At 35.8% G+C, this 27,490-nt stretch overlaps 1 protein-coding gene across 3 annotated transcripts in view; it reads left to right on the top strand.

Moving 5' to 3' along the window:
* Nucleotides 1-27,490, top strand: part of CDH18 (cadherin 18) — a 195,126-nt gene that overhangs the window by 19,472 nt on the left and 148,164 nt on the right. For all 3 annotated transcript variants that reach the window (XM_050891432.1, XM_050891430.1, XM_050891431.1), the window contains exon 2: nt 18,712-19,006. In XM_050891432.1, the coding sequence (XP_050747389.1) occupies nt 18,712-19,006 (295 nt within the window). The remainder of the gene's footprint in view (nt 1-18,711; nt 19,007-27,490) is intronic.

The raw sequence follows: 27,490 nt of genomic DNA, 5'->3' as shown, positions 1-27,490 counted from the left end.
TTTTTCAAACCTTTATAAATGCTACCTGTGAATGTTAAAGTCTGATTTATTCATACAATTCAACTAGTTTACTTGTCCTTAATCAAGGCAAGATCACAGATTAGAAGGAGATGATTTATATGTGAAATAGCTAAAATGCTTTTTTAAAAGGCCACGGAATTGTAGATCAGGAAGAAACCTCAAGAGATCATCCATTCCATAACCATAGCCCACTATGGGACCAGCTATGACTAAACCTTTCCTAACAGACTTTTGTCTACTCTGTCTCATTTAATCAGTACTCTTTTGCATCATCTCAGTCAGTCAGTCATTTTCTCTCCCACTCTCAGGTTTTTTCCTTTTTTTTTTTTGGTCTAAGATGGTTGTCCATCTGTCAGTTACTTGTATACTCACTACTGAAACTACATGCACAAGTTGGGGATATTGGAAGGAAATAACTATAATCATCACAAACTAAAATTAAGTCATATCCAGAACTAATTAGCTAGAAATGTTCATCTAGCTTAGCATGATTGTTAAGTGCATTGTTATTAAGTGCATAGGACGTCAGAAAATGTCCCAAGAGTCCCTGGTGTGGTACGGTCCATGCTGGACATTCCAGGGCCCAGTTGATTGTTTTCTGGAGCCCCTGAACCAAAGCAGCTTTTGCAGAGGTACCTCTTCCATGCAGAGCCTCCTTGGAGAATGCATATGTAGACTATTAGAAAAAAGGTATTTTGAATCTTGGATTAGTAGGTAGTATTTCTGATAATGAAGTCCAGTTACCTCACCAGCTAAGGTTTTGAAATATCACCTCTCTCTTCTTTTGCATGAGGCAGGGGAGCACAGCAATGAAAATAATTTGTTCTTCTACCATGAAGAATAAGGTTTTTATTGTCTAAAGAAGTGAACAACTAAAGGAAGCACTTCAGGTTGGGGAGGAGGAGGAAGGTGTTATATGAGATACCTTTACAGATTATTGTAATAACAAGTTGATTTTTTTAACAAGATTTTTTAACAGTGGAACAGAAAGGTTTTTCCACTCCCTGCTGTTGGCAGTTGGATAATATTAACAAAAATGTTAATATCATTATTATTGGAGAGGATTGTCCAGAATAGGAGTGAGAAGAATATTTTTCATGATCAGACTAGTTTGGCAAAAATCTTCCATTGATTACTGAATATATACTGGAACTGAAATTGAAAGCTAGCTGAAAATCTTTTGTTGGATGTATTAATATACAGTAAGCCATGCTTACTGCTGGTCAGGGGTAGGTATAAAAATCAATATTCACTAGAAATAAATTTGCTGGTTTATTGTCAGGTAGTATTTTGTTTCTATTTCACAGGCTTTCATTTTTCCCAAGGACATTTTTAAGACCAAATGAAACTTGAAAAATAATTACTTTAAATGAGGAGAAAAAAAATTACAGAACTCACAAAACATAGCATGAGGTGTGTGTGTAATGTAAGAAGTAAAATTACATAGACAGAGGTAAAGCTATAGCATTACTACTGTAAGATACAAATGGAATTAGTCTGTAACTAGGTGTGCTAATCCCAATGTATTGTGGACTATGAAACTATTTCCTGGATTTTTATCATTAATTAAATTCTGCTTTCACAAGGCTTCACTTGTCCTTGAGCATTTTGAGAATTTCCCAAGCAAATATTCCCTTCAAATGCTAATTTTCTGAATAATAGCATGACACTGAAAGCACCACTTCCAGGGAGGAAATAAATAGCATGCAAACTCATGCTTTACTGAATGTCTGTGTCCTTGGTGTCTTTCTGTAAAGCTGTTATCAGAGCCATATCATGTGCTTTAAGCTGACTGCCGGAAGCTTTCTTCTTCATATTAGAAATACATGTAGAGTTGTGAAAATCGCCTTACTTCTCCGTTCAAAAGAAAAGGCAAAATGGGAGTTCAGTATTCTAAAATATTTGTATTTCTAAGCTGTCTTTTTCAACTTGATCAAGATTGCATGTGTGCTATGTCATGTGTTAGAAAAGGCTGAAACACAGATGGCCCTGTGACAGAGAGCTCCTTAACTTTGAATTATTTACTTTAATGAAAATTCCACATTGGCTACCTTAATTCTAAAAGCAAATAGTTTTGGTTTTGTTCTTTTCTATTAGAAAATTTCCTGCTTAATCATACAGGAGTGATAAGTGCATAAATTGTTGTAATTATTAATGATTATTTATCTGTGTATTGCTGCAAATGTACAATTTTTTTGCCATATATGTTTCTATAACCCTCTATTCACTGCAGAGTTTTGCACCCAATCATCCTCCAAAATTCTCCATATCATTCAGCAAAAATTTTAAACACCAGAGGCTGATGTTTAAATTTCCAGGTACCTTGACATCACAGATTATCAGTGCATTCAATGTGAATGCAGTTGGAGGTGGGCTTTTAGGAACTGTAGTGCATGTGGAGCGTACAAACAGATGAGTGTTACAGGCTAGGATGCATAGGAGAACACAGGGTAAAGGAGGGAAAACCAAAAGAGAGTGAAGAGGCATGATGGCAGTTTTTGAAACATAGAGGGATGTAAGATAGCCTGAAGGACTTGAGGGGAGAGTTTGATCAGATTGGGATGTGATATCCTGGGCTGAGGAGTGGGACTTCCGTCTTTTTGCAGTAAAGGTTCAATACAACAACCACCTTCAGTTTCTGGGGGAAAAAAAAAAAAAGGTAATTGCACTCTGAAAACTCTGTCTGAACTCTTCACTTCAGAAAACTTCTCCCTTTGATCTCCTGTACCACCGAGTACTCTGCAGCTCATAATTCAGCTTGATTGAGAGGTCACCGCTCCTGCCCTGACCTTGCTTACGCAGACAGCTGGGCCTGAGCAAGCAATTAATAAGGTAATAGCCATCTAATGTTTTGAGAACCATCTTATCCTGCCGTTCATGACCTAGTGTGAATTAACACTATGGAGACTTGTACTACTTAGTGCCTAAGTAGTATTTTAGCTACATGATGTCTGCAGATGTTGCTGACAGCTAAAGGATTATCATTTGTTAGCTCAATAAGCCTTCATTCTCAGAATAGGGCACATTATCTCCTTTTGTTCCTTTTTCATTCAGTTTGAATTTAGTCCTAGGTCTGAAGAGAGAGCAACTCTATTTTTTTTAATATGTGTCCAGATAGCTTGCCATTACTTTAATGGTATCTGAGTAGTGCTATTTTGACATGGCAAAACATTGCATACTCATGTCAACGTGATTGGTTCCCAGAAATGCCAAATACTTCGGAGGCAGTAGAACAATCATATTCTTGAAAATATAATCAAAGAATGAAATAATTTAGTGTTCTTTTCCAGGTCATCTAACTGCGGATATAGGAGATTATTCCACCACACCTCCCCCCCTTTTCCCCCCCCTCTTCAGTTCTGAAAATCTGAGGTCTGAAATAACAATTTTCTCCCTTTATGATGTTACCTAGGTTTATTTTAAGATTTATATCTTGTCATGCATTATATATATTTATAAAATATGTAATATGTGCATTATAAATCAGAGTAAACGTCTTTGAAATTAATGTTTATTATTGAAACAATAACTATTTTCCTTAGTTTTATCTACCAGCATTAATGGCCTGATCCAAAGTCCACTGGCATCAGTGGGATTTCCTTCGTATTCTTCATTTCATAATTCAAAAGAAAGGAAAAGTGTCAATGAAAGTGATAAGCAGCAATTCTGAGCCCACTCCAAAGAAGTAAATACTTCTCCCTTATGTAAATCATAAGGACCTGTGGAATTCAGACCACAGGATATTTGTAAGGAAAAGTAATTAGTATGATTAAAAAAAAAAAAAAAAGATTAACCATTTGACGATTAAATAAAAATAAACATATTTAAAATACACTCATTTTCCCCTTTTTCTAATTTTATGCATCTGTAGGAAAAGTCAGGCTTCAAATAATGAAAGTTAGAAAATTTAGTTTTGAAGTTATTTGCCACAAATTACGACAAGTGATATAAGGCATCTGCAACATTTTTAAGATGTTAACATTTTTAAGATAGAAGATGTTAATGTTTTTAAGATATAAGACATCTGCAACATCTCGTAACACATGACGCGTATGACTTCTTTTGGAAATAGTTGTAAGCCAGATAAAAAGTCACTCTAAAATAAACCAAAACTGATTCAGTGCTAGTGTTACCAAACTCTAATGGAAATGATTAGTGTCTGTTCTTCAGAATGTAGGGGTTTTTTTCCTACAAGTTAGGTCAACTCAGGAGTTTATCCTTCTTATGAAAGACAAAATGTGTCTCATTGGCATTTACAGAGGAATAGTTTTGATACAATCTTTCTTGTTTAACTTCTCCCATCAGCATCTTTTGTGATGCTGAATACTTATTCTGTAGGTTTGATCCTCATGCACACACATGAAATTCTCCATGGTGTGGATTTGTGCCTGAACAAAGATTTTATTTATATTAACAGAAAGGGTGGGAGGAAGGAGGCATTTCCATTTTTCTCCAGAGTTTTCTTGAGCACACTTTTAGTGAATGTGATATTTACTACATTTCCAACATTCGTCTCAGTTTTCTTTAGTTCTGATATTACAAAATTGTTAGGGTTGGAAGGAACATATTTCCAGCTGATAGAATAATGTTAAAAATTATCGCTTGAGAAAAAAAAAAAAAAAAGTTGAGCTCTTATCAAAATAAAATTTGTATTTCTGCTGCCTAACCAGCAGTCTGCTTTGTTGCCATGAACTCTGGTGTTAGGGCTATACTGCACCAGTGAACATAGTAACCTACTAGATTATTCCTTATGTGGAATAAATTGGATTTTAGTAATATGAGTAATATTTGTTCACTTTAAGATGACTGAGTGAAAGCATGTATTCAGTGGGTGTTTGAAGTACTAAGCTATATATTTTTATTTTTTCCTGAAAAAGAATAAATATTTTTGAACTTCCTAGTATTGGTGAAATTAGGTTAGAAAAAAAGACACTGGGAGATCAGAATCAGATCCCTGGGTCTTCTGCTAGGCCATGTGGGCACTTCCTCATGGGCTCCTTAAATGTAAAGGAGACAGTCTGTTATGGAAAATGTGTTAATGAATTAACTGTACATTCAAAGGAGACTATAGGTACACCATATTGACACCTCCTTGTACTGCTAGGAAGAATGTCTAGTGATAGATATATTAATGGTCATTTTAATTCCTGAAATGAACTATTTTTATATTAATTTTCCTATCATTTTACACTTATGTTTTAAAGCATCATTTGCATCTAACCATTTCTCGGCAGCTGGTAGCTTTAGAGATTGTAATCCTATTCTGCCTGAACATTTTTTTGAGAGGGGAGAAGGTGTCAGAGAATCTCTGGGAAGAAAAATCACTGAAATGTTTATGATAAATGACATCTGTATAGATATGTCAGCATACACATAAGAAACACTAAGGAGAGGAATATATTGCCTCAAAGTGTGAGTAGTTTGTTTATGGCATTTAATGTACTTGGAATACTGGTCCTGGAGAAAGGTCAAATTTTAACAGCCTTTTTTTTATCACTTATTTTAATAAGTGATAGCAGTGAATGGAACAGCGTGTCAGGGATTCCCTACATGTACAGAAAGAAAACATTAGTGTTCCCTATTGGAATTAGATGATGATGAATATAGGACAGTGCTTAATGAGAAAAAAAAAATTTGTGTTAAATATAACATGCAGAATATATTACTGTTTGTTTTAGTAAATTGATGAGGCTCTGACTTGCTTTGTTGAAATACTTTCTGTTAAACACCATCAAAGGGTAACTGTGGAAGAAAGTAGTTCTCAACTAGCTTTTTCTTGTGCTAAATTCAAGATAATTCCATGGTCAGGATATATCTATCCTGCAGACAAATGAAAACAAGTTCAAGTATCAAACATATGTGACTTTACAATGGACAGCAAAGAACATAAATATTTTTCTAGTGAGAAATTTAGAACTTTGAGGAGAAGGTTTTATTTAATTTTTAAATATCCATATATCTAAAGCTATGTAAGATAAATTCTTCAGCACACTTTCCATGTTTTTTAACATATGGGAGAATTTTAATGTAAAAATTATTGTTCAGAAATACTAGAATATCAAATGTTATACAATTTTACATTACAATTACATTTGCAGATACCTGATTCATGGACATAGATTTTTCTTATCCTGTTATACAAAAATATACCACAGGTGCTTTTAGAAACAGACATTTCATGGATTCAATGCAGGAACAATTAAACATATTTGGAATTTAAATGTGTTTCTGGAAATTTGGAGGGCTTGGTCTTTTTGATTGCTATTTCAAAAGTCTAGCATAATGTCTTTTCCTCATTATTAGAATGTGTGTTCTCAGTCACAATGAAGAATGGCTGTTGTCCGTGAAAGGATGGAAATGCTCTGTACTGTGCTGAAAAGATATCATTCAGGACTTGCAATTACATTGTCAGGTGGAAAAAGTAGCAAAAGATTACACGTGACACAAAGCCTCTGTAGGAATGCTGTTAACTCAAAATGCCAGTCAGTCATAAATTGTGATATAAGATTGGTTTGTAAACATTTTCAGAACTTGTGTTTTACTTGTCCAAAAGTTGTACTGGACTAAATGTAAATAATGAGGGGTTTACTCTATCTTACAATCAAAGCCTTGCAGTGGTGGCAGTACAGATGTTTATGGACCGATGGGGGTCATGATGACTGTAGGAAGAATACAGAAGCAGTAGCATGCTACCCCTTTGAGAAAACTGTGCTTATTGCTAGGAATTACCTGATTAAAAAACCTTGAGCTCAGAAATTGTACTTGTTTTTGATAATGCATGTGTGAAGTAGGGAAATACACAAAAAAGATTCTTGAAGTTCCCCAGTTTACATCCATTTGAGATCCAGAAAGCTTTTGTAACAGTTCATAAAAAGCATGCTAAAGTTAAGGACAGTTGTTTACGTTCCCATTCACTGGGATTGGTATGTTCCTATTTCTTTATTCCTACTTGTGAAAGCATAGTCATCACTGTAACACTTGTGACCACTTTGTCACTTTTTATTGCAGTCATTACATGACTTATATCTGTGGAGGGGGCTAGTGATAAGCTTCTGCTGTAAACCTGGATCTTCTTCTGACTTACCCAACAAAGATGTTGAAAGTAGCATAGTTGGCATTCTCCATTATCAACAGATTTTGAGGCACTAGTGACCTCTTGAAGAAATTTGTGGAAACATTTCCTCATCATGATGAAGCGGGGCTCTTTTCCTGTGTCATGTAGTACTTTTTGCTTCTAGCAAACAGCAAGAGTACTACATTATAGGAAGAAGAAAAGTATCTGTGATTGGAAAAAAACCATATTCTCTTCTAAGGGAGATACAGAAGAGTGATCACTTGTGAGACTTGTAATGGAAACTCTATATAGAAGCAATTTTTTTACAAATCTAAATTTCACCCAACAAGAAGACAAGCGGTAGGCCACATAAGAGATGAAATGGCAGTCCAGATGCAAAACCAAAACATGCCTTTAAGTGTTAAATACTGTAGAAGCAGTGAATCAATACCACAATAAATCAATATGCTCATATTCAATATTGTCATACCACTTTCTAATATTTAAAAAGTATATAACAAAGAACTCAACAACTAAAATGACAAAAAAAGCCCCTCAATAATGAAAACTTGCATTTGTTTTACCTGGAAAAGTGCATTAACATGAGTTTATAAGAAGCTCACAAAAATATGGAGATGAAATCCTTTTGAAACAATGATCTCTGCAATTCTTGATAATGCATGGTAGTGCATTCTTTTCAGTTTCTTCAGAATGAAACAACTTTTTCACCTGAAATAGAAGCCATTGGACAGTAGCTAACCTGTTTTCTTTCCACAGTCTTATAAATTTCTCAGCAAATTAGCTTCAAAGACATCAAAACCAAAAACGTGTGAAAGATTTTTGGAAGAATGGGATAAAAGGAAGCTGGTAAATTAATTATCTCTCCTTGAACTTTTCCACATAATATTTTTTTTCCTAATCAAACTCTGTAATTGAGTAAGTAATCGAGTCCCTGGCATAAAATTTTCTCTTGTTGATTTTACATGGCTCACAAATACTACATCAGAAAATCACACATTTATTTTTATCTTCACAATGTTATTTAGGAAGAGCAAAGAAGAAAGAAGTAATTTAGAATATCACATGGGTACACTGCAGAGTTGTTTTTCCAGAACTTAAAAATGAATATGCTATCTTAAGGTCTCTCATAAAGTAAACAGTATTTGCTGTAGCACTGTCAGACAAACAAGCAAACAAACAAATAAATCATACTTTCCGTAAGAGTTTGAGTACTATTACACTTACAGCTCTGTGCTCCAGTGAGCTATTTATATCTCTTCTGTTAATATCAGGAGAAGCTATATACATGGAGATAACATGTAATGTGGAGTTCATTGATCAGGGTTTTAGAGAACTAATAGTTCTTTCTGATTTGGAAAAATCTGAAATAATCCTTACACTGGTATTCCTGTTTAGTAGGGGCAGATATGTATTTTCTTTTTGGAAGACCTTGTGTCATGGTTTAACCCCAGTCAGCAACTCAGCACCACGCAGCCGTTTCCCCCTCCCCCTCCCAGTGGGGTGAGGAGGAGGAAAGCAAAGGAAAAAAAAGTAAAACTCGTGGGTTGAGATAAGAACAGTTTAATAACTAAAGTAAAATATAATACTAACAATAGTAATAATGAAATATAATAAGAATAGTAATGAAAAGGAATACAACAAAAAAAAAGGAGGGGGGGAAAGGAAAAAAAAAACCCAGTGATGCACAATGCAGTTGCTCACCACCCACTGACCAATGCCCAGTTAGTTCCCGAGCCATGACCCACCCCTCCCGGCCAACTCCCCCCTGTTTATATACTGGGCATGACGTTCCATGGTATGGAATACCCTTTGGCTAGTTCGGGTCAGCTGCCCCGGCTCTGCTCCCTCCCAGCTTCTTGCACACCTGCTTGCTGGCAGAGCATGGGAAACTGGGAAGTCCTTGGCTTAAGATAAGCGCTACTTAGCAACAACTAAAACATCAGCGTGTTATCAACATCATTCTCACACTAAATCCAAAACACAGCACTGTACCAGCTACTAAAAAGAAAGTTAACTCTGTCCTAGCCGAAACCAGGACACCTTGTTACAATGGATGTGTTCCCTTTTTTCCCTCTGTGCTGCAAATGGAAAGGAACAGCAGAGCTTGATTCTCTCTTTGTGCACATAAAAAAAAAAAAAAAAAAAAAAAATACTTCAATGAAAGTAGCTTGACTGAGCAAGCACCAGAAATTAAGGTCGAGCATCTGTAGAAAGTCTGCAGAAACAGTGTGTTTACTCCATCATTGTCACAGATGTGCAATGTTTTCTAGGGAAGAATAGCTTTTCACTGCTTCAGTGAATTTCCAAGCCCCAAAGTCTTGCATCTCTTGTGTTTTCAAAGAGTATATGCACTTACCATTTTTTCTGACCTTGACCTTTTCAATGTCCTAAGCAAACATTCTTTCGTATGAAAGTGGGCTTACTTCTCCAGATAATGCAAGTTATGATATTGGTACCTAGGACTACTTTTTGCATCTTTGAGGTTTAATGCATCTGTGACTATGTAGCTGAACAGTAAGGCATTTACAAACAAAGCAGTGCTTCTGTGATCTAAGTAATTTAGAAGTTTGCAAGGCCTGTGCCAGAGAGTAGTACCATGAACTGAAGCACTTTTATTGTATGCTTGTGCACATTTATAGGAAAGGCAAGATTTGTAGAAGTGCTTTATACTGGCATAACAGCTCCTTACTGTAATATAATAACAACACAAACTGAAACAAAGTTATTCTTCCACTGGTGACGTAGTGTGGCCAGGGTTTGCTTTAGTAACAATGTATCATCAAGGCATTTGGATTCAAACTTAGTCAAATTTATGGTCCTTCTACATGGATCTAGGAATCTAAGTTACTACCACAATTACAGATTTATTGATTGTAAAGTGAGTTTTTGGTGACAGTGACTGTGAGAATATGCTGAAAACTGAAGACCACTCAATTTTATAAATTTGTCTAGAGAGCATGAAATAGTTTTCTGCACAGCTTAGTGGCATACGACATCAGAGGGGAGAAAGGAGTCATGTGTTGCCAGAGCAGAATGCTATGAAGTAATATAACATCGACCCATGCATTAATTACTTCTTCATACACATTGAAGCCAGACTTTGGCTACTGTACAAAGAAACGTAGCAGAAATCTGGCCTATATCTTGAGAATTATTTGGCTGAATGTAACAAAGAAGCATTGATTTAAAGTCTAACTTTCATCTCTCATAGTTTAATGTACCTTTTTTCTTTTTTTTTTTTTTCCTATTGATGGTGTTTTTCTGATGGCCGTGGAAAAGATGAATTTCTAAATGTTCTGAAATTCTATAGCCCTCCAGGAATAATTTTTTTATGGCTTCAGGAATCCATCCCCTCCCACTTTCTCTGGGAATTGCAGAGTTCAGCATTGTCTAATGATATCACAACTGGATAGACAAGAGTCTGGTTTGAGGCTTTTAAAATCTGAATTGTTTTCTTGTTTCTGGGTAAATTTGTTAGTTCAAGTCTGTGAAACTCAGATTACTCCTCTTTGAAAGAGAGATAATGATACTTACCCTTTAAGGAGACTGTGAGATCTAAACCAGTAGAAGCTCTGTAACTGAGACCTTTTATGATTTTCCTTACTTAATCAGAAATATGATATGACAGAGTCAAGCACTTATGTTACACTAACATCTCGTGGCCGTTCTGCAGAAGTATTACTGCAGAGGAGCATTTCATGGGTTAAAGGCAGTGTGCTTCCACTCTGAAACAACTCTCCTGGCTGTAGAACAGTACTGGGGAATGAGGATTCTTGGGTTTTTTTCTTTTTAAAAATAAACTTTTTTCAAATAAAACCAAAACAAAAAGGCAAAGTTAATTTCAGACATGTTTTAGAGTAGTGGTTCAATGAGCTGTAGTCACTTAGCCCTGGGACCTGTAAACAAGCATATTTACATAATTATACTTTCAGAAGACTTTGGTTAGCATGTTCTGCAACAGGATGCCTGTCCAGCTCTTTAAACCCTGTAAAACAAATATGCTGTGTAAATCCTACTTTCTTGAAAAAAGAATAGTTTCTATGCCCATCATCGCATTTGCCCAAGTAAAAGATGTCTGAAATGAAAGCTTACTGCTGTGAAGAGAGTTCAGATGAAAACTTCAGCAGTGGAAGTATTTTTCTTCTATATTGATTTAGACACATAGTACACTGAAAGTACAATTTTGGATTCTATTTTTCTTAAAAATATATAGTGTTCTTTGAAAACAAAACAGCAGTTTTATACATAAATGTTTATTGTATTGTTTTAGGATTCAATTTTCTGTTTTTCTTGTCATTCACTAGAGTCCTTCTTTTGTACAGAGAGAAAATAGAAGCTAATGTTGACTGCTTGTGTCAGCTTTAGTACACCTGATGTTATTTCAGATGTGATTGCTTATGCACCTGTATACCTCTTCCATTACCAAGTCTCCCCAAAGGCAACAGCAAAGGAGTGGACTTCAGATAAGCACATCTTGCAAGAACAGATGTTTGTGTGCTGTAGTGTTATACTGTGAAGTTAATACTGTTTCAGTTCTGTTTTTCCTGGATGATTGCAATCCAATTATTTTTTTCTATCTCTGAAAACCCATTCAGCAGATGGGGGCAATTGCAATTTGTATTTTCTTCCTGTTTGACAAGGGTGTGGAATAGCTTCTTCTCGATTTGTGGACACTGCTATGGATAATACAGTTGTCTCCTGGGCTAATGATTCCCTCTGAGAATTCCATCAAAAGGTGTGACATTGCCCAGAGCAGTATCTTTCATTAAAACATATTTTATAGCTTAGACCAAAGGAAGCAAGTCTGTGGCAAATCTGAGGATACTTTTACTGCATAGGCACAATGAACATTTCAGTAGTATCAGCTAGACTCTGATTTTGCAGTGTGCACCGTTCAGAATAATTTCATATGCAGTTTTTACTACTACTAAGTTATTGTATCATTTCTTTTAAATTACAGGTTGTGTCTATATAAACATCAAAGGAAGTCAATATGATCGCAGTTCTTATTAGAGAGAAGATTAAAATATTTTTTAGTCAGTGTTTTAGTGTTGTACCATTAATTCTTTATATTTATCTACGTTTTGATGTTTTTAGTGAAGTATTAAACGGTTCTGCGTAACAAAAGTAAAGTAACATACATACGTTCTTTTTTAATATATCCTCCTATGCTTTGCTAAAGCTCATAGCTCATGTTGCTGGGAATAATTTTGTCATTCCTCTAGGCTGGGCACTCACTGGTAGACTTTGCTGTGGTAGTGTTGTGCTGGGGCCCTCTTGTTGTTTGGTTAAACTGATTGGCAATGACAACAGAATTGAGAAGGGGATGTTCTGGTGCTCTCCTTGAAAGAACGTGCTGCTCCCCAAACAGAAGACAATACTTTATTCAAAAGGCATAATGGTAGTGTCACTACCAGAACTTAGGTTTTGCTTTTGGAATTCTGTGCATATTATTTTTATTGTTTATTATTTGTCAACAATAAGCTTTAAGTTAATTCTCTGCAGTTATTTCAAAATAATTTAAGTTTATATGTACACAACCACTTCTACTCTGATTAAATTTATTAGGTTAGTGCAACAGTTATTGATTTTTTCAAATCAGCCTCAGATTTGAATTTAGCACATGTATGGGAATCTCTTCATAATTTTTTTTTTTCAACGGAACAGCACATATCTTATATCCAGATCCAAGAATTTATTGGTAGTCCAATTAAAATATTGTAAAAGTCATTACTAGTCCACTTAAAATGCCACCCACATAACACACCAAGAATCCAAATTGTTCAATTAAAGCAAACCGGGGGAAGCAGTCATACAATTAAATCACTAATAGATAACTCTTTACTTTACAACTGCCCTTCTTATCCAGGCTTCTTTCTCGTTCTTCTGGCCATACATGGTTTCCTGGTCGTGGCTTGTCTTCCTTAGGCAAGCGCAGGGGGGCATGGTAATCACTGTGAGTTGTTAGTATCCCACATTCCCGGCAGGAGCAGAATGTTGGCTTCCTCCTCAATTTTTTGGTTGGTTTTACAGTATTTATTGGTGTGCTTCTTTCCCGTTGGTCCCTACTTCTGTACTGTCCAGTAGTTTCTGCCTATTTGTGGTCATTTGCTTGACAAGTGTGTATGCTTAAATGTTTGAATGTATGATGTAGCAAAGCATTAGCTAAAACAATTAAGTAAAAGACGTATGAGGTTGAAGGGTAGTGAATAATGCCAGTAGCTAAGCAGTAGCCACCTGACCATTTGGTTTTGCAATTAGGCTTTAGCCAGTTGATCACTTTGCAGTTACTAGCAGTAACAATATTGTATTAGCTGGGCAATAAGCCTACAATCTGTGTATTCATTTTACAGCAGCTAATATGCTGGTGCATCAAATTATAAGTATTTAAATACTTATAGTATCAAAATTAATATAAGAGTATAAAGAAAATTCATTAACTGAAATGTTTGGTATACCTCTTCAAATCATGCCTTTGGAAAATGTAGCCCTTCTACAGTTTCTGCAGGAATACTAAAAGAAAGTTAAGCATTTAAATGGACTGATGGAAGCAAAATGTTTAAGTCTTAGCAAAACAAGGACACCTTGGTTCCTATTCTGCAAAATCAGTCATACACTGCTGTCCTAGCTGATATAGGCTAGTTAAAGATTGAGGAACCGTCATAAATCATCGTGAATCCAACCTGTTATTAAATATGTCAAGAAGTTGAGCCCACTGGGTTGATAAAGGTGACATTCCAGATATACTCTTCAGCTATTATTTTCAGTTTCTTCTTTCCCTAAAAATTCAGAGAAATAAACACAGGAATAATGTCCAGCAGGGGATGAAAATTAAATACTTTCTGGTGGCTTCTGGTTGTGGACAGATTCAGAATATTTAATAGATATGTTGTTGTTAGGAGCATAACCAAATCAGCAGTGATAAGTAATGTTTTCAGAAGCCAGCCCATCACTTAGGATAGAAACCGCATTTCCACAAGGAATTCAGAAGACTGCACTGGCTGGAAGTTGGAGGATTGGAGACGTTGCTGTCAGGGAGCAGCAGAGTGAGGCAGCTCCCTGGGGCTGGGGCACTGGGGGGTCCCCCAGGCAGGTCATGGCAGGGCCAGCCAGGAGCTGGGCAGCCATGGGCCACTGGGGCAGCCCCAGGCATCGGGCACCTCCCTGGGGACGGGGCCAGCCCAAGGCCGGACAGGGACATGGTCCCGCAGGTGGGCCCAGCTCGGCAGGGCCCATGGCCAGGCAGGGCAGGGCCATGGGGAGCTGGAGACTGGCCCTGCTGTGGCATTGTTGGGGTGGGGGCTGATGGCCCTGGGGGGCTGCAATGAGGTCCTGAGCCGTGGGTAGGGTGGGGGGAGTCCTGGGGGGCTAGGGAGGGCTAAGTGGCGAGTGCAAGCTGTATTAGTCTCTAGTGGTTAACTAGGTAAACTATTGGTCTGCAAAGTCATTTTTAAAATAGTTTGGGGTCTAAGGCAAGATTGCTTAGGGAAGCAAGTTGAAACAAGAAGGAAAAAAAAGCTTCTTTAAGTAGCAGTTGAAAAGTTAATGTCACAGATCAATATATAATCATCAGATGAGGTGGACTATCATAGAAACTAAGACCTACTGAAAGACATTTTCAGTAATGTTTTCATAGTCATAGTTAAAACCTCTGATAAGGAAATCAGAGAGCTGTGTTCTAATGTTTGGCATATTTCCCTTGTATTTCTTTTCAATGCTTATTACTCATCTCAACATTATGAGTAATCATGTTTCAGTTTATGATGTGTTTGTATTTCTTTTTAAATTAAGAGACTCCCTCAACGTTCCAACTTTCTGTCTCTGACTGGCACAGCAGGGGAAAAAATAACACCACATTTTGTGTTTATCTAAGCTATTTATTCACATTACTACAGCATGTGAGTGTCTCATCCCCTACTGTATATATGTTCTTGCAGTAGTCATTGGCAGAGGTGGTGGCATCTCATTGAAATGAAATGTCCACGCGCTTTCTAGGGATCTGGGTTGAGATGACTTCCCCAGGTTACACAAGTTAGGTCTGAACTGGTGAACAGAACATGGGTTGGCTTGAGTCTGCGTTGCTTAGTGGCATCTGCCTCTCTGTCAAATTAATCTGATACAGAAATAGTTACAACAGTCCCAAGTAGAGAGAGAGTCCACTGTTGTCCAGATAGATTTTGCTCCCTTGCTGTCTTTTATAAATCATTGTAGACGTAGCTGCAGAAATACAGTCTCCCAAACCATGTATTTGTAACCTAAGTGGTGAATTGCATTATTCTAATTAGAAACGCTTTTGTGCAATAAACCACCTGTTGTGGAGATGATTTCATAGTACACAGGGAAAAGTAAGAAGTGCGCCATGCTCTGGGACATGAATCTCTCATTAACCTGGTAGGCATTGTCTTAAGCAGGGATTCCCAGGGGCTCTCTTCAGCACAACAGATATTGCAAATAAGCGTTTGAGAGAAGCCTTGATATTTTTCTACTTGGGCCAATTTGTACTGAGATGGAAGTATTAAAGAAGGCAAACAGTTATTTAATCTGTACTTTACAGAAAAACTGAAATATAAACCAACTGACAAAGGAAATGCCCTTTTCTTATGTTGTAGAAGTGCTACGCAAAATCCTCCTATGTGAATTTAAAATTCAGCATTAGAAATTAAAAGGCGTAAATCAAAGTGTTATATTTCAAACAACATAAGAAATATCAGGAAGTAGGGAAGCAGGAACTTCTCATAGCTTTCTCTTGTTTTCAGTTGTTTGCAGTGTAAAACAACCAGTTGCAAATTGAAGGCTTTCAGTGTTTATTAATACCCAGATAATTTTCTTCTAATGACATTCCTGCCTGCATTTTTCAATTGAGGTTTGTTGGGTAACATGATGTTTAACAGGAATACCATATAATTGGCTGGCCATGCAATCAGCTGAGAATCTTCTGTGTTTCTTAACTTTTATTACCTGTTGTTAGATTTAAAAGCCCTCTGACTCAAAATGTACCTCGCTTTTCTTCACTGATGACAAGTACAAATAGTTGTTTCTTCACAACAAAAAATATCTAATGTTATTAATTTTTCCAAATGTTGCATGCATTTCATGCTGTCACAGTGAATTTCTGAATGTGCCTTTCTGCAGTATGGTACTGGAATGCCTTGTCTATGTTGATATTTCGTTTTTTTGAAGAAAGCTTACTTCTTAAATTCTACAGCAGTTCCTTATTCTGTTGATTCCTTACCTATCTATGTAACCAATTTCTTAATTGGTTCATAATTTTGTAATTCCAGTTATGAATACAGTAATTTTTGCTGGGTTCTTTATATGGTATACCTGAATATGCTTTTACATATACGCATGCAGCATTAAAAGGAGAGAATGAGGGTGGAGATTCTTCTGATCTTTTTCAGTTTGGGGTAGTTTTAACTGAGTTCCTTGTAGCTTCATAAACTCAGCAAATTTGTCATTTTCCTGGGCATACAGATTTTCTCCTGGGTGTCTTGGGGTTTTTTTCCCATAAATTAGAGGCAGTCTTTCTGAGGCAAATGTTAACATTTGCAAACACTAACACTTAGGAATCATTTTATCAAAAAAGAAACCTGCAGCAAGAGAAAAACAATTCTGATTGTTTCTGAAAAATCAGAATACCGGCAAACCAGGGTTAGAATACCAGAATACCTACTATTCTAATTTTTAGGAATAAATCACTTCAGAGAACATTTTGACTTCATAGGAAGTTTGGATCCCTGACATTTTACATTGAGTGAATTATTCCTTTGTTAATAGAATACAGTATTATTCTGAGGATAAGAAGAGATGTAACAAGAATTTTGCCCATCACTACTCTAAAGGAAAGGTGTAAGACTGTCCTGCTGTCCTATAAAGGCAAAGCCAAGCAAGCAGACCCTTTCTCTGCTTCTTTCTTTCTTCCATTTTCAAAATTAAAAAAATGGGTCCACAGTGGTGACCCAGTTTTGTTTTGGTTATTCAGTCAGATCTTCTTGTAGCTCAGATAAGTATATGGTGCGTTGACTGAAGTTATGCTGAAGTTTATATAAGCTGACAATCTTAATTTTATCAGACTTCCCTCTCCCAACCCCCCCTACAGGACAAGATATAAATTATGTGCGACACCATAATTTCATAGATTTACTACATGAGATGAAAAATGTCATCAAGCCCCATACGCTTACTCCTTTTACAAATAGCGAGCTAGATAATTTTAAAGGCAAAACAAAGACCTGGCAAAAAAGGTACAAGGAGAGAGTGAGAAAATAGCAGCACATCTGTATCTTATGATTTAAGTCAGAAAAAAGATGATTTGTACCTCCAAAAGTCTTATTTTCTCTCTATCCAACCCTAAATAGTTTTTGAACTGAGAATGGAGAGGAATCTGGAAACTGACACCTTGTGTTCCATTAATTAAAAATAATATCTGGCATTCTGCTTCTGCTTTGCTCAGATTCTGTATAGAAACTCAGTAATGCCACATTGCAGATATTGAGAGATAGTCAGGGTAGTGGGATAAGAATAAGAATGAGTGAGTTCTTAGAATAAGAATGTTTCCCTTCTGATTTAACATCGCAATATAACTGCACAATACCTGAGGCTGTTCATTTCTGCATTATCACTTTGTTCTCATTGTGCACCTCAATAAATACATTCTATTCTCAAAGTCTTTTTAAAGAAAAAAACCACAAAGCCTCTCAATCTATCAAAAAATCATCCCTCCTTCTGAGAGAACACATGTTCATTTTTAATCTAAACAGGCAATTCTTTAAAGTCAAGTTAGAAGCACTGAGACTTAATGGGAAGCTGTTTCATGTTCTCTCTTAATACACCAGCGTACTTAATGACTCTTCCTTCCTCCCCCCCCAATAAATACAAGCTTTATTCTACGCAAGGAGGGGTATAATATACTTAATGTATATTTTATAGCACAAAGTGTGTGTTAGGAACAATGAAAATGCTGGAAGTATCAGTCAAAGTTCATTACTTCATTATAAATAATTTAAATACAAGCAAATTAGGTGACTTTCTAATTAAAAAAACAAACAAACAAACAAAACCCAGAGAAAATGGCTGTGTTTTGTTGAGGGATAGAGTAATCCTGGACAGACATCTGTCACTGCCACACTGCGCAGTTTCCTTTTGCAGTAAATGATGCTGTCCTTGGGGCCACAGAAGATAACATAGGTGGTGGGACTGAACTACAATCATTGAAGCAAACAATCTTCTGTGTGACTGCTTCAGTCTTAGTGCTTAAGGCAGATTTTCTAGCAATGAGTGCTGTAAGGTAACTACTAGAAGGGCTAAAACCAAACCAAAATAAAAACCACCTCCGTTACTAGAATATTCCTGACTTAGGGAAGTTTTCTGGAATGGACGTAGAACCCAAGAAATTCCAGCTTAAAAAATGAACTATGCTGGGTGGAAATGACCCTGAACAAAATTATTAACTTGCCAGAAGTAGCACATGAGAATTATGGCAAGAGGTGGGAAGGTTAAAAACTAAGTAGAATGGTGCTAACAGTAATATTATAGTTTTTATATCTTATGTGCAATAACCTTTTATGAAATTTAATATGTCATTTTATATGATTTTATGTGTATATATTCTACAGCTGCACTCCAATTCCGACAAAGGTGATGGATCAGTCAAATACATTCTTACTGGAGAAGGGGCGGGGACTATATTTATTATTGATGACACGACTGGAGACATCCATTCAACCAAAAGCCTAGATCGAGAGCAGAAGACACACTATGTGCTTCATGCCCAAGCTATTGATAGACGGACAAACAAGCCACTCGAGCCTGAATCTGAATTTATTATCAAAGTGCAGGATATCAACGACAATGCACCAAAATTTACAGACGGACCATACATTGTTACTGTGCCAGAGATGTCTGAAATGGGTAAGGAAAACAAACTGTTCTGTTCAACAATCTTTTAACAAGTGAAAATGCCACGTACGACTTGACAAAGTTATGACACATTATTGTATCGTTGATTGTATGTAAAAGATATTACAGTTGAGAAGAGATGATAAGAAGATATCAAATGCAGCCTTGTATGTTACTTGGGACATTCATATTAAGGAAACAGTACACACACGCACATGCTGACTGTAGAGGAGAGTCACTCTTATTCCTAAATGCTGTAACAGATATTCCTGGACAAATGGTACTTTGCACTCTAGAAACAAGATGTATTCATATATCCTCATTCAACTACACACTTTATGGCATTCTCCTATGTCTACATGAGTAGTCTATGCAATTCACAGAATTAAACAAATACAAAGGAACGGTAGTTTTCTAGATTATTATAGACCATGGTGTCATATGTTTATTTACCTTTGTTAAGTTTCTTATAAAGTGAACTGAAGTTCAAAAATGTACTGATCTTTGGTTTTCCCTGTTAGAAATGTAGTTCAGATATTCTTCGAGGTGCTACATTATGCAATCAGTTTTCTTTATTTATTGCTTCTCTGGTGTTGAAATTAGTTTATAACTTTCCTCTAATAGCACAACATCAAAGCTACATAACTAGTCTAGGATAGACAGATGCAAATATGACTTTTGTACTAGATGTTTTTTTAAGAAAGCATAACTGTCATGACTGGTCTTTGTGAAATAAGTCTGCCATCTTTTATTACTGAATGGACAGTACAGATAGTTACCTCATGAACACACACTTTTCCCTTTCCCCTCAAATCCCTACACACCCTATCTAAGAAATGACCTTCAAGTCCAAGATGTGTCTAACTTTCCTGAGTGGAAAGTAGACAATTTGTTCTTCTCTCCTTGCTGTTTGTCTAATAAGCAGGTGATAGACTTGAACTTCTGCAGGGTAGAATTTTAAAAATTAAAAGGGACAAATATTAAAATACATGTACTCAACTCTCATAACAATATTGATCATACGTCGAAGAATGAATTAATTTTGTCATTGAATCTTAATGGTTTGTCATCATTTGATCACTTTGAATGGTAATGATAACTCATATGAATAGATCAGAAAATAACAGAAGTGTTTTGTTCCATATTTGAAAGTCAGATACTGTTTTTTGTTAATATAATTATTTTGGATGGGAAGGTACCTTGTAGTACTTCCTAGAGTAGATAGGTGAAATTAATTTTAAACTGGGAATCTGCATTTGGTTCAACTTCTGTGGTACCTCCTGACATTATTGTGCTGAGTTCAGACATACGTGGCTGTGTAATGAGGGAAGTTTAATCTGTTTGTGGAAGTCTGCATACTGTTTGAACTGCATACAGTTTCACAGTATGCAAAGAAATATTTCGTGTGGAGAGACTAAACAGGCCAAAACCACAGCTTCCATTACAGATGTGCATAGTAAAAATAGTGCGTTCCAAACACATCTACAATTCTTTTCTTGCATATGAAAATGAAGTGTGGCATATGAAGTATTTGCAAACGTAGTAATCATACCAGTCCTGGAAAGACCGAAATATATTAAATCTTATTGCTGAACCATGGAGTTCAGAGTTGTGACAGTTTGGAAGCAGAGACTGATTTTTACACCAGTGGCTTCTTCATTGACTTAAGTGGTGTCAATCTTGTATAAAGTAGAGAATAAGTATCCTTTCCTATCTACCATGCAAAATCAGATTGTATTAAATGGACTCTCAAGCTTGCCAAATACCATGTTTTAAAAGGATATAAAAAATTTCCCCTATTCTTTTTCTTTTCCCCTGACTTTATTACTGCCTCTTCTTTCTTTCTTTCGTTGCCACTGCCACTACACTGACACATACGAATAGTTCCTTGATTTTCTTCTCAGAGTGTCCTCCATACTTGATGTTCTGAAAAATAATCTACTGGTTTACATCATAATTGTCTTGTTCTAACACTTTGTTCTTCGTAGGTACTTGTAGTACCTTTCTGCCTTTCCAGTCCTCTCCTCTCTTCCAAGTCCTCCCACAGTGTGCTATTTCAGATGTCTCTTCCCAGCTGTGGAGAACTCTAAGCCTTTTTTTCCTGTGGTCCTTCTTGCAACAAGAATACATGAAGGGAGAAACATCTTTCTTTGGGCTCCTCTTATTTCCTTCTCTCTTCTTTCATAGGTCATTGTTCCCATATTACCCTTCAACTTCCCTTTTATGAATTTTCTTCTTTCCACAGTCTGTTTCCCTCTAACTGGGAATTGCTACCTCATCTTTGCTTGTAATTTCTATTTCCCCCTCCTCCCACATTTTATTATCATTATTTATTAACATTATTATTTCTAATAGCCTCTTCTGGCTCTCTACCAGAAGAACAATCTTTATTAGCCATTCTTGTTTGGTCAGTATCTAGCTAATAAAGATTTTCAGATTATAGATCAAATATATTTTCATTCCTTAAAATAATTTGCAAATTGATCATTGTTCTCTTAAACCATAACCTCCTCTCAAATACTGACTTCTTTGATCTCAGCTTTTACTTCTCAGAGCTATAAACATGTAGGTCTCCATTCCGTCTACACAGTGATGCTAGTGCATATAACAGGACATGTTTTTAATGTAGAATTCCCTGTTTTAACCATGTAAGCATACTATTGTAAATATCATTCCCAAGAGAAATTTATGGAAGTACAGAAGGGCAGTATTTCTGTGAGTAATGTCATAACACCAGGACTATTTAAGCAGTACACCTTTGTGGGAAGTACTACAGTGAGGGGATAAAGCTCCCAGTAAGAATATTGTGGGCCTGTACAAAACCTCTTCAGTTGTCTTTGATAATTCACTGTGGCACAAAGCTTTACTGTTAGAGTTGCAGTTCATTTCAGTAGCATCTAAGCTCTTATCTCAGTTGTCTCTCATCACACCACAGACTGTCTTGATGTGAAATTCGTTTCCTTTATCGATTGTCTCAAAAAATGCAGAACACTGTCTTCCTCTTTCTTCAGATTCCTTTGTCTTTAAAGGAGACCGTTTTAATTAATTGATTATTTCCTTCCCCTGTGGAAGCTTTTTATTTTCTGCATAGGAGGAAAGACAGTGGAAAGGAAGTCAATGTTATCCTCAAAGTCAAAAGCAGCTAATATAATTATTTTTTATTTGTTCATAGGTCTGTAGTAGTCTGAATCTTGGTATTACTGTACAACTACATTATACAAATTATTGTTTTCCAAAGAACAATTTGAATAGTTAGTCTGGGATGGCATTTTGGGTTATAAAACAGAGTGGATTATGGTAAGCCAAGGAAGTTTTAGTAATAAAATAAAGCATTAATGCATATGTTTTATAAATGAAATACTTTACTGGTTGTACCTGAGGTAAATCATTAAAATATCTATTCCACAAAGCTTTCCTGTTGTGTGAATAAAACTGAATTTTCATATCCCGCCATACAGGCAATCTGCTGTAGCATACATTATATTTTCATTGCAAATTTTTGATCATTATTTTCTTTTTCCCTTATTGATTTGTTTGTGTTTGTTGCATACTGAAAGCATTTTATTGTCTGCAGTCTCAGGAAGACTAATTCTATTATTGCTTCCACAGGATACATTCTTTCTGTCAAATATGGAGATCCCTATGCCATTTTTATTAGTTCTGTAATTAGTACGTTTTTTGACATTTAGCTGTGGAGTCTATACATAACTGAACTTCTTGTTGTTATTTAATGAATTCCTAAGGATGCTTCACTACTTTAAAAATTTCTTTGGCTTTTTCACATGGTCATTTAAAGAACTTTCAATGTTACTGTCTCTCTGTGACAGCCCTCATGCTGAGTGGCAGGTGGTATTTGTGATCTCTGTTATGCTGTTTAGTTTCAGCAGCAGGTTCCTGTCTGTCTCCTCAAGAAGTTAACTGGTATTTTTCCGACAAGTTGAACCTTTCTTGATCTACTTGTAAAAGCTGTAGGACGTTTATGGCTTTTCTTTTTTTAGGTCACTGACAAGAAAGTACAGGTAAGTTTTGTTAAATTATTTGCCAAATATTGGATCACAGTGTTCACTGTGGCATAAAGTGAACATATTATTTATGCTTTATGTACTATGCTGAAAGAGCTGAAAGAGAACACCTATTCCTTGCCTTCATTGAACCTTTTTCCTAAAAGTTGGCTCAAGAACCAAGGTTTATATCTGAAATGATTTCTTCTGCAGTGTAAAAAACTCGGTTTCATTGAGAGCTATAACTATGCTCTGTTTTAAGGTTTATGGAAGAGTCATCATTATCTAAATGTAAAAGGAAATAAAAACATTTTTCAATCAGTAAAAAACCTTCTATATCTGCTCATTTTCAAATAGCTTCAAAATGAGTGAAATATTGCATATTCAATTTTCTAGTGTTGACCTCATGCATAAAAAGAGTATTTCCAATAAATTCTACTTAGGACATTAATAGACATACTGTGTCTATTAACTTCTTTCCAGGATATTATAATGTGAGTTAGTCATAATTTCAGATAATCTGGAAGACAGTATTCAAAGTGTTCATAAATATGATTTGTATGAGAAGTGACTATTTATCTTCCTGTGTTGTTTGATTTTTATCTTCTAATGAAGACAGCTGACAAAAAAACCATTGAGATTTCTACAATGAGGACTTGGATCAGTAATATAGTCACTAGGCTCAAGGTGTTGATTTCCTGGTGAAATCACTATTTTCTAATGTAGAATGAAACTAAAACATGTTGTGTTGACTTGTTAGTGTTTTGAGACAATTTTAATAATTAGTTTAGGCAGGAAATCCCTGTGTTCATTAAACTTCACCTTTTTTTCAGTTCTTTTACTTTTTGTTCAATATTGATCCATTTGAGATTTTAACAGTGCGGTAAGCTATAGAAAGTCATGCATACAGATTTGCATTCTCAACAGACATGTTTTATTGAACTGCCTCATTAAACATTAAAAATTTGTCTTCAGAGAGACAGATTGAAGTATTTCCCTTCATCTTTTCTTTGATATATAACTTTAAAAATTTTTTATTGTAAAAATATTTTAAAAAAGAGAAAAACAAAAGAAGAGATTTTGAAATAAAACTACAATTTGGTTTCCCAAATGAAATTATTCTTATTTTTGATAATAAAAAAAAGGCAAAGCTTACAGAGCTTTGTGTTCAGAGCATACAGACATATTTTACATCTCTGTATAAAGCATTAGCTAAGAAAACAGAATTCCCAATATGTAATCTCTAAACTGTAGCAGGAAATCATGTGGGATAGTAGTTGTACTCTGAATAAGCAGAGCCTCCACTTTGGGGAAAAAAGTCTTTTTGTTGCCTAACTTAAGTGTCAAAATGCTTTCGTAGCAAAATTTTGAGGTTTTCTTGACAGGCACTTTCACAGTAGGTTAGTGAAGAAAGTATGGAAGGTATGCCTCTGGGCCCGATGTTCATATCTGTTCTGAGGTCTCCAGGGAAATTAGATCCTTTTTTTTGTATTAGATTATTTTCTTCAGAATTGTTAACATTAAAAATACCTAGGCAGCTGTACTTTATACTTTTCCATCTAAATCCTTCATTACACATAGCTCAACAGCAAAAACTGATGCTGCATCTGAATGGTACAAATATAATTGGAATCATGATTTGTCTGTCATGTTGATGAGCTGAATGATGCTAACTTTGAAAGGAGTAATTGGAAGGTAAAGGTACCCTCTTTACCTTTTTTCTCACAAGGCTTTCTAACCCGCAGCTTTCACAAGCTGCCTTACCTCTGTGCTCAGCAAATCAGGCAAGAGTTAGGCAAAAGACCAGTATGGGTAAATATAAGATACTGAGCGTACTTGTGTGATACAGTGAAAAAGTTAAGCATCTGATGAGCTACATTGCACTGAATGAGGGTTTGAGAGGTGGGGTGGGGGGTTGAGTTAAAATTTGTGATTCTAAGTGTTCTTTTAGGTGGAAAGAGAACACTTTGCCACTATTCAATACGAAATTACTATTATCAGGTGTTTCTTAGGAGAGAGATACAGATGTATTAGAAAATCACCGTGGCGGATTTTAAGGTATAATAGCATTCCATTCATGCTAAAATGACCTGTCAGCTGCTTATGTGAGATATTGCTTTTCACTAGCCCTGTTTCTTTGTCCCACATCAATGAGCAACACAAGCACTCAGATTCTATCCCCTACCTTTTAAAATAAGGAGAGGAGAGAAGAAAGCCTCTGAAGAATGAGAGAACCATGAAATCTCAGTATTTCTGGAATTTTCTTCTTCTGAAATAGCCAAAATCTGTTCATCCATTCCAAAACCTACCTTAATTTTCTAGAACTCTGGGAAAAAGTGCAAATGGGAACTCAACCTGTTAGATGAGTAGGCAACTGTTGGTAACTTTTCCTGGAAGCAGGAAAATCTATAGATAAAAAGGTACAGAAGTTGCCCAGCACTCTGGGCAGCAAACACTGGTAGGTGACTGACTATACCTGTTGGATGGGTATGTTTTTGTTGTATGCAATTAAAAAAAATAAAATCATTGTGTATCAGTAACCTATTAATCTTTAATGATTCCACAAGATTCCAACATAAAATAATGAAGCCATGAATAAAGGTAAAACAACAAATTAGTGTGAACAGGCCTTCACCCTTGAATACAATAAGCTTAACTAGAAGACAGAAAGGTCACAGCTTTTCCACCTCAAGTTAGAAATTATTGCCAAACTGGGCTACAGAAACACATCATTACAATATCTAGATAAGCTATCGAATAGGGGAAAAAATGCATTTTCTGTCCTTTGAAGTGACCTGATGTGGTTTGCAGGAACTCTTATTCTAAGTTTAGATAGCAAATAAATATGACTGAATAGATTCCTAGAACATTTTAAGAAAATTACACTAATTCATATTTGTTTACCTTGCCACATAAACCCAAATACAGTATTTTAGTCACTTTTACCTTTAACTCCTGAATAAATATGAACAGACTACTAGCTCCAGCTTGATTTTATTACAATATTCAACTTCAAATTCTTCAAGGTATCCTTATATCTGCTGTGTGAATATATTTATCTTTGAGACTGTATGCATTTGGGCTATTCAGAGACCGGAAGACACTATATTTAAGTATGCAGACATGTTTGCTGTACCTTTTACTAAATCTCCAGTAGAGATACAAAAAGCAGCTTTTAGTGTCCAAGTTAGTGTGGCACAAATGAATTAATAGTTTCTCAAACAGTGAAGAATCCAAATCTGCGAAGATTTGCATGCTTGCTTTGCTGTGCTCAAAGTGAGACTCCATGATTTTAGGTATTTCTATTCCCAGTATACACTGAGGATGTGCATGTTAACAAACAGTTCTGTGCAATGGAAACCAATTTATGAAGTTAAACAGTTGGAACTGAGGATCCAATGTCCACACCATATGTTTTTAGGAAGTCTTATTTCAGACTAGCTCTTGTCTGGTCTCTGAGACTAAATGCCCAGTAGCAGTCAGAATAAATCAGATGTGCTGCTAAAGCACATCTTCTGATTTAGTTTCATCTGAAGGAAGCTAGTTAGCATGCTCTGAAACTGTTCCATGAGGCAAATCAAAGTACAACAAGTGGGGGAAATCAAGGGATTCAATTCAAAAGCATACTTCTCACAACTAAGATGTGAAATTGTACACCCCAGAGTGGAGGTGATGCCTCAGTGGTTAATTTAACTGAGAAGCCGCTTTCAGATGCAGAATTACATGAGAGCAGCCTGTTCTTCTTATTCCTGTATTTTAATACTGGGCCAAAGAATTCTATAGAAAACAGTGTCTGTAGAAGGATAAACAAGTGGGATGAAGACTGAACCTTTATTAACTTGCCAATCTTTCATTTACTGATTTCTTATGGGAAGTGTTGGGCAGTGCTAGCAAAAAAGATTCATCTTTAAATGTCTTGAAAAATACAGTAAAATGTAAAATTACTTGTCTCTATTCTATCTGTGCAGTACTTATGCATTTTATTTTCTACAAAGTGTTACTCATAAGTTATCCCACTTAGTGATATGCTAGAAACTGTGATTTTATTTTTCTAATGGTATTTATTAACAGCATACAAATATTTGTCTTTTGAACTCCTTATCTTTCTAATTTGGATCCATCATTGGAATTCCAACAAGGTTCTAGTAGTTATTTCATTTTCAGATCTTTGATGCCTTGCAATAGTTAGATTTTTTTATTCCCTTAGTATCTTTTATTGATTTGGGGGTGTTTATGCAAATTATATTAAATATGCACTTCAACATTAATTGGTATTGTGGATGAAGATAATCCCGAAGTCCATAAATATGAGGTGTTCAGAAGTCTAAGCAATATCCAAGTTTGGGGTCTATATGGGTGAACATGCATAAATATGCATGCTATGTGGTTACTGTTTATATATATGTAATTAAGTTACATATACCTACATAGAAAGAAAGAGAAAAAGGTTTTTTCAAATGAGTATAAATAGTTTTCCTTAAAAATATGATAGGAT

Source organism: Gymnogyps californianus, chromosome 2 (genome assembly GCF_018139145.2).
Source record: "Gymnogyps californianus isolate 813 chromosome 2, ASM1813914v2, whole genome shotgun sequence".
NCBI lineage: Eukaryota > Metazoa > Chordata > Aves > Accipitriformes > Cathartidae > Gymnogyps > Gymnogyps californianus.
This window is presented reverse-complemented; position numbering and strand designations above follow the sequence as displayed.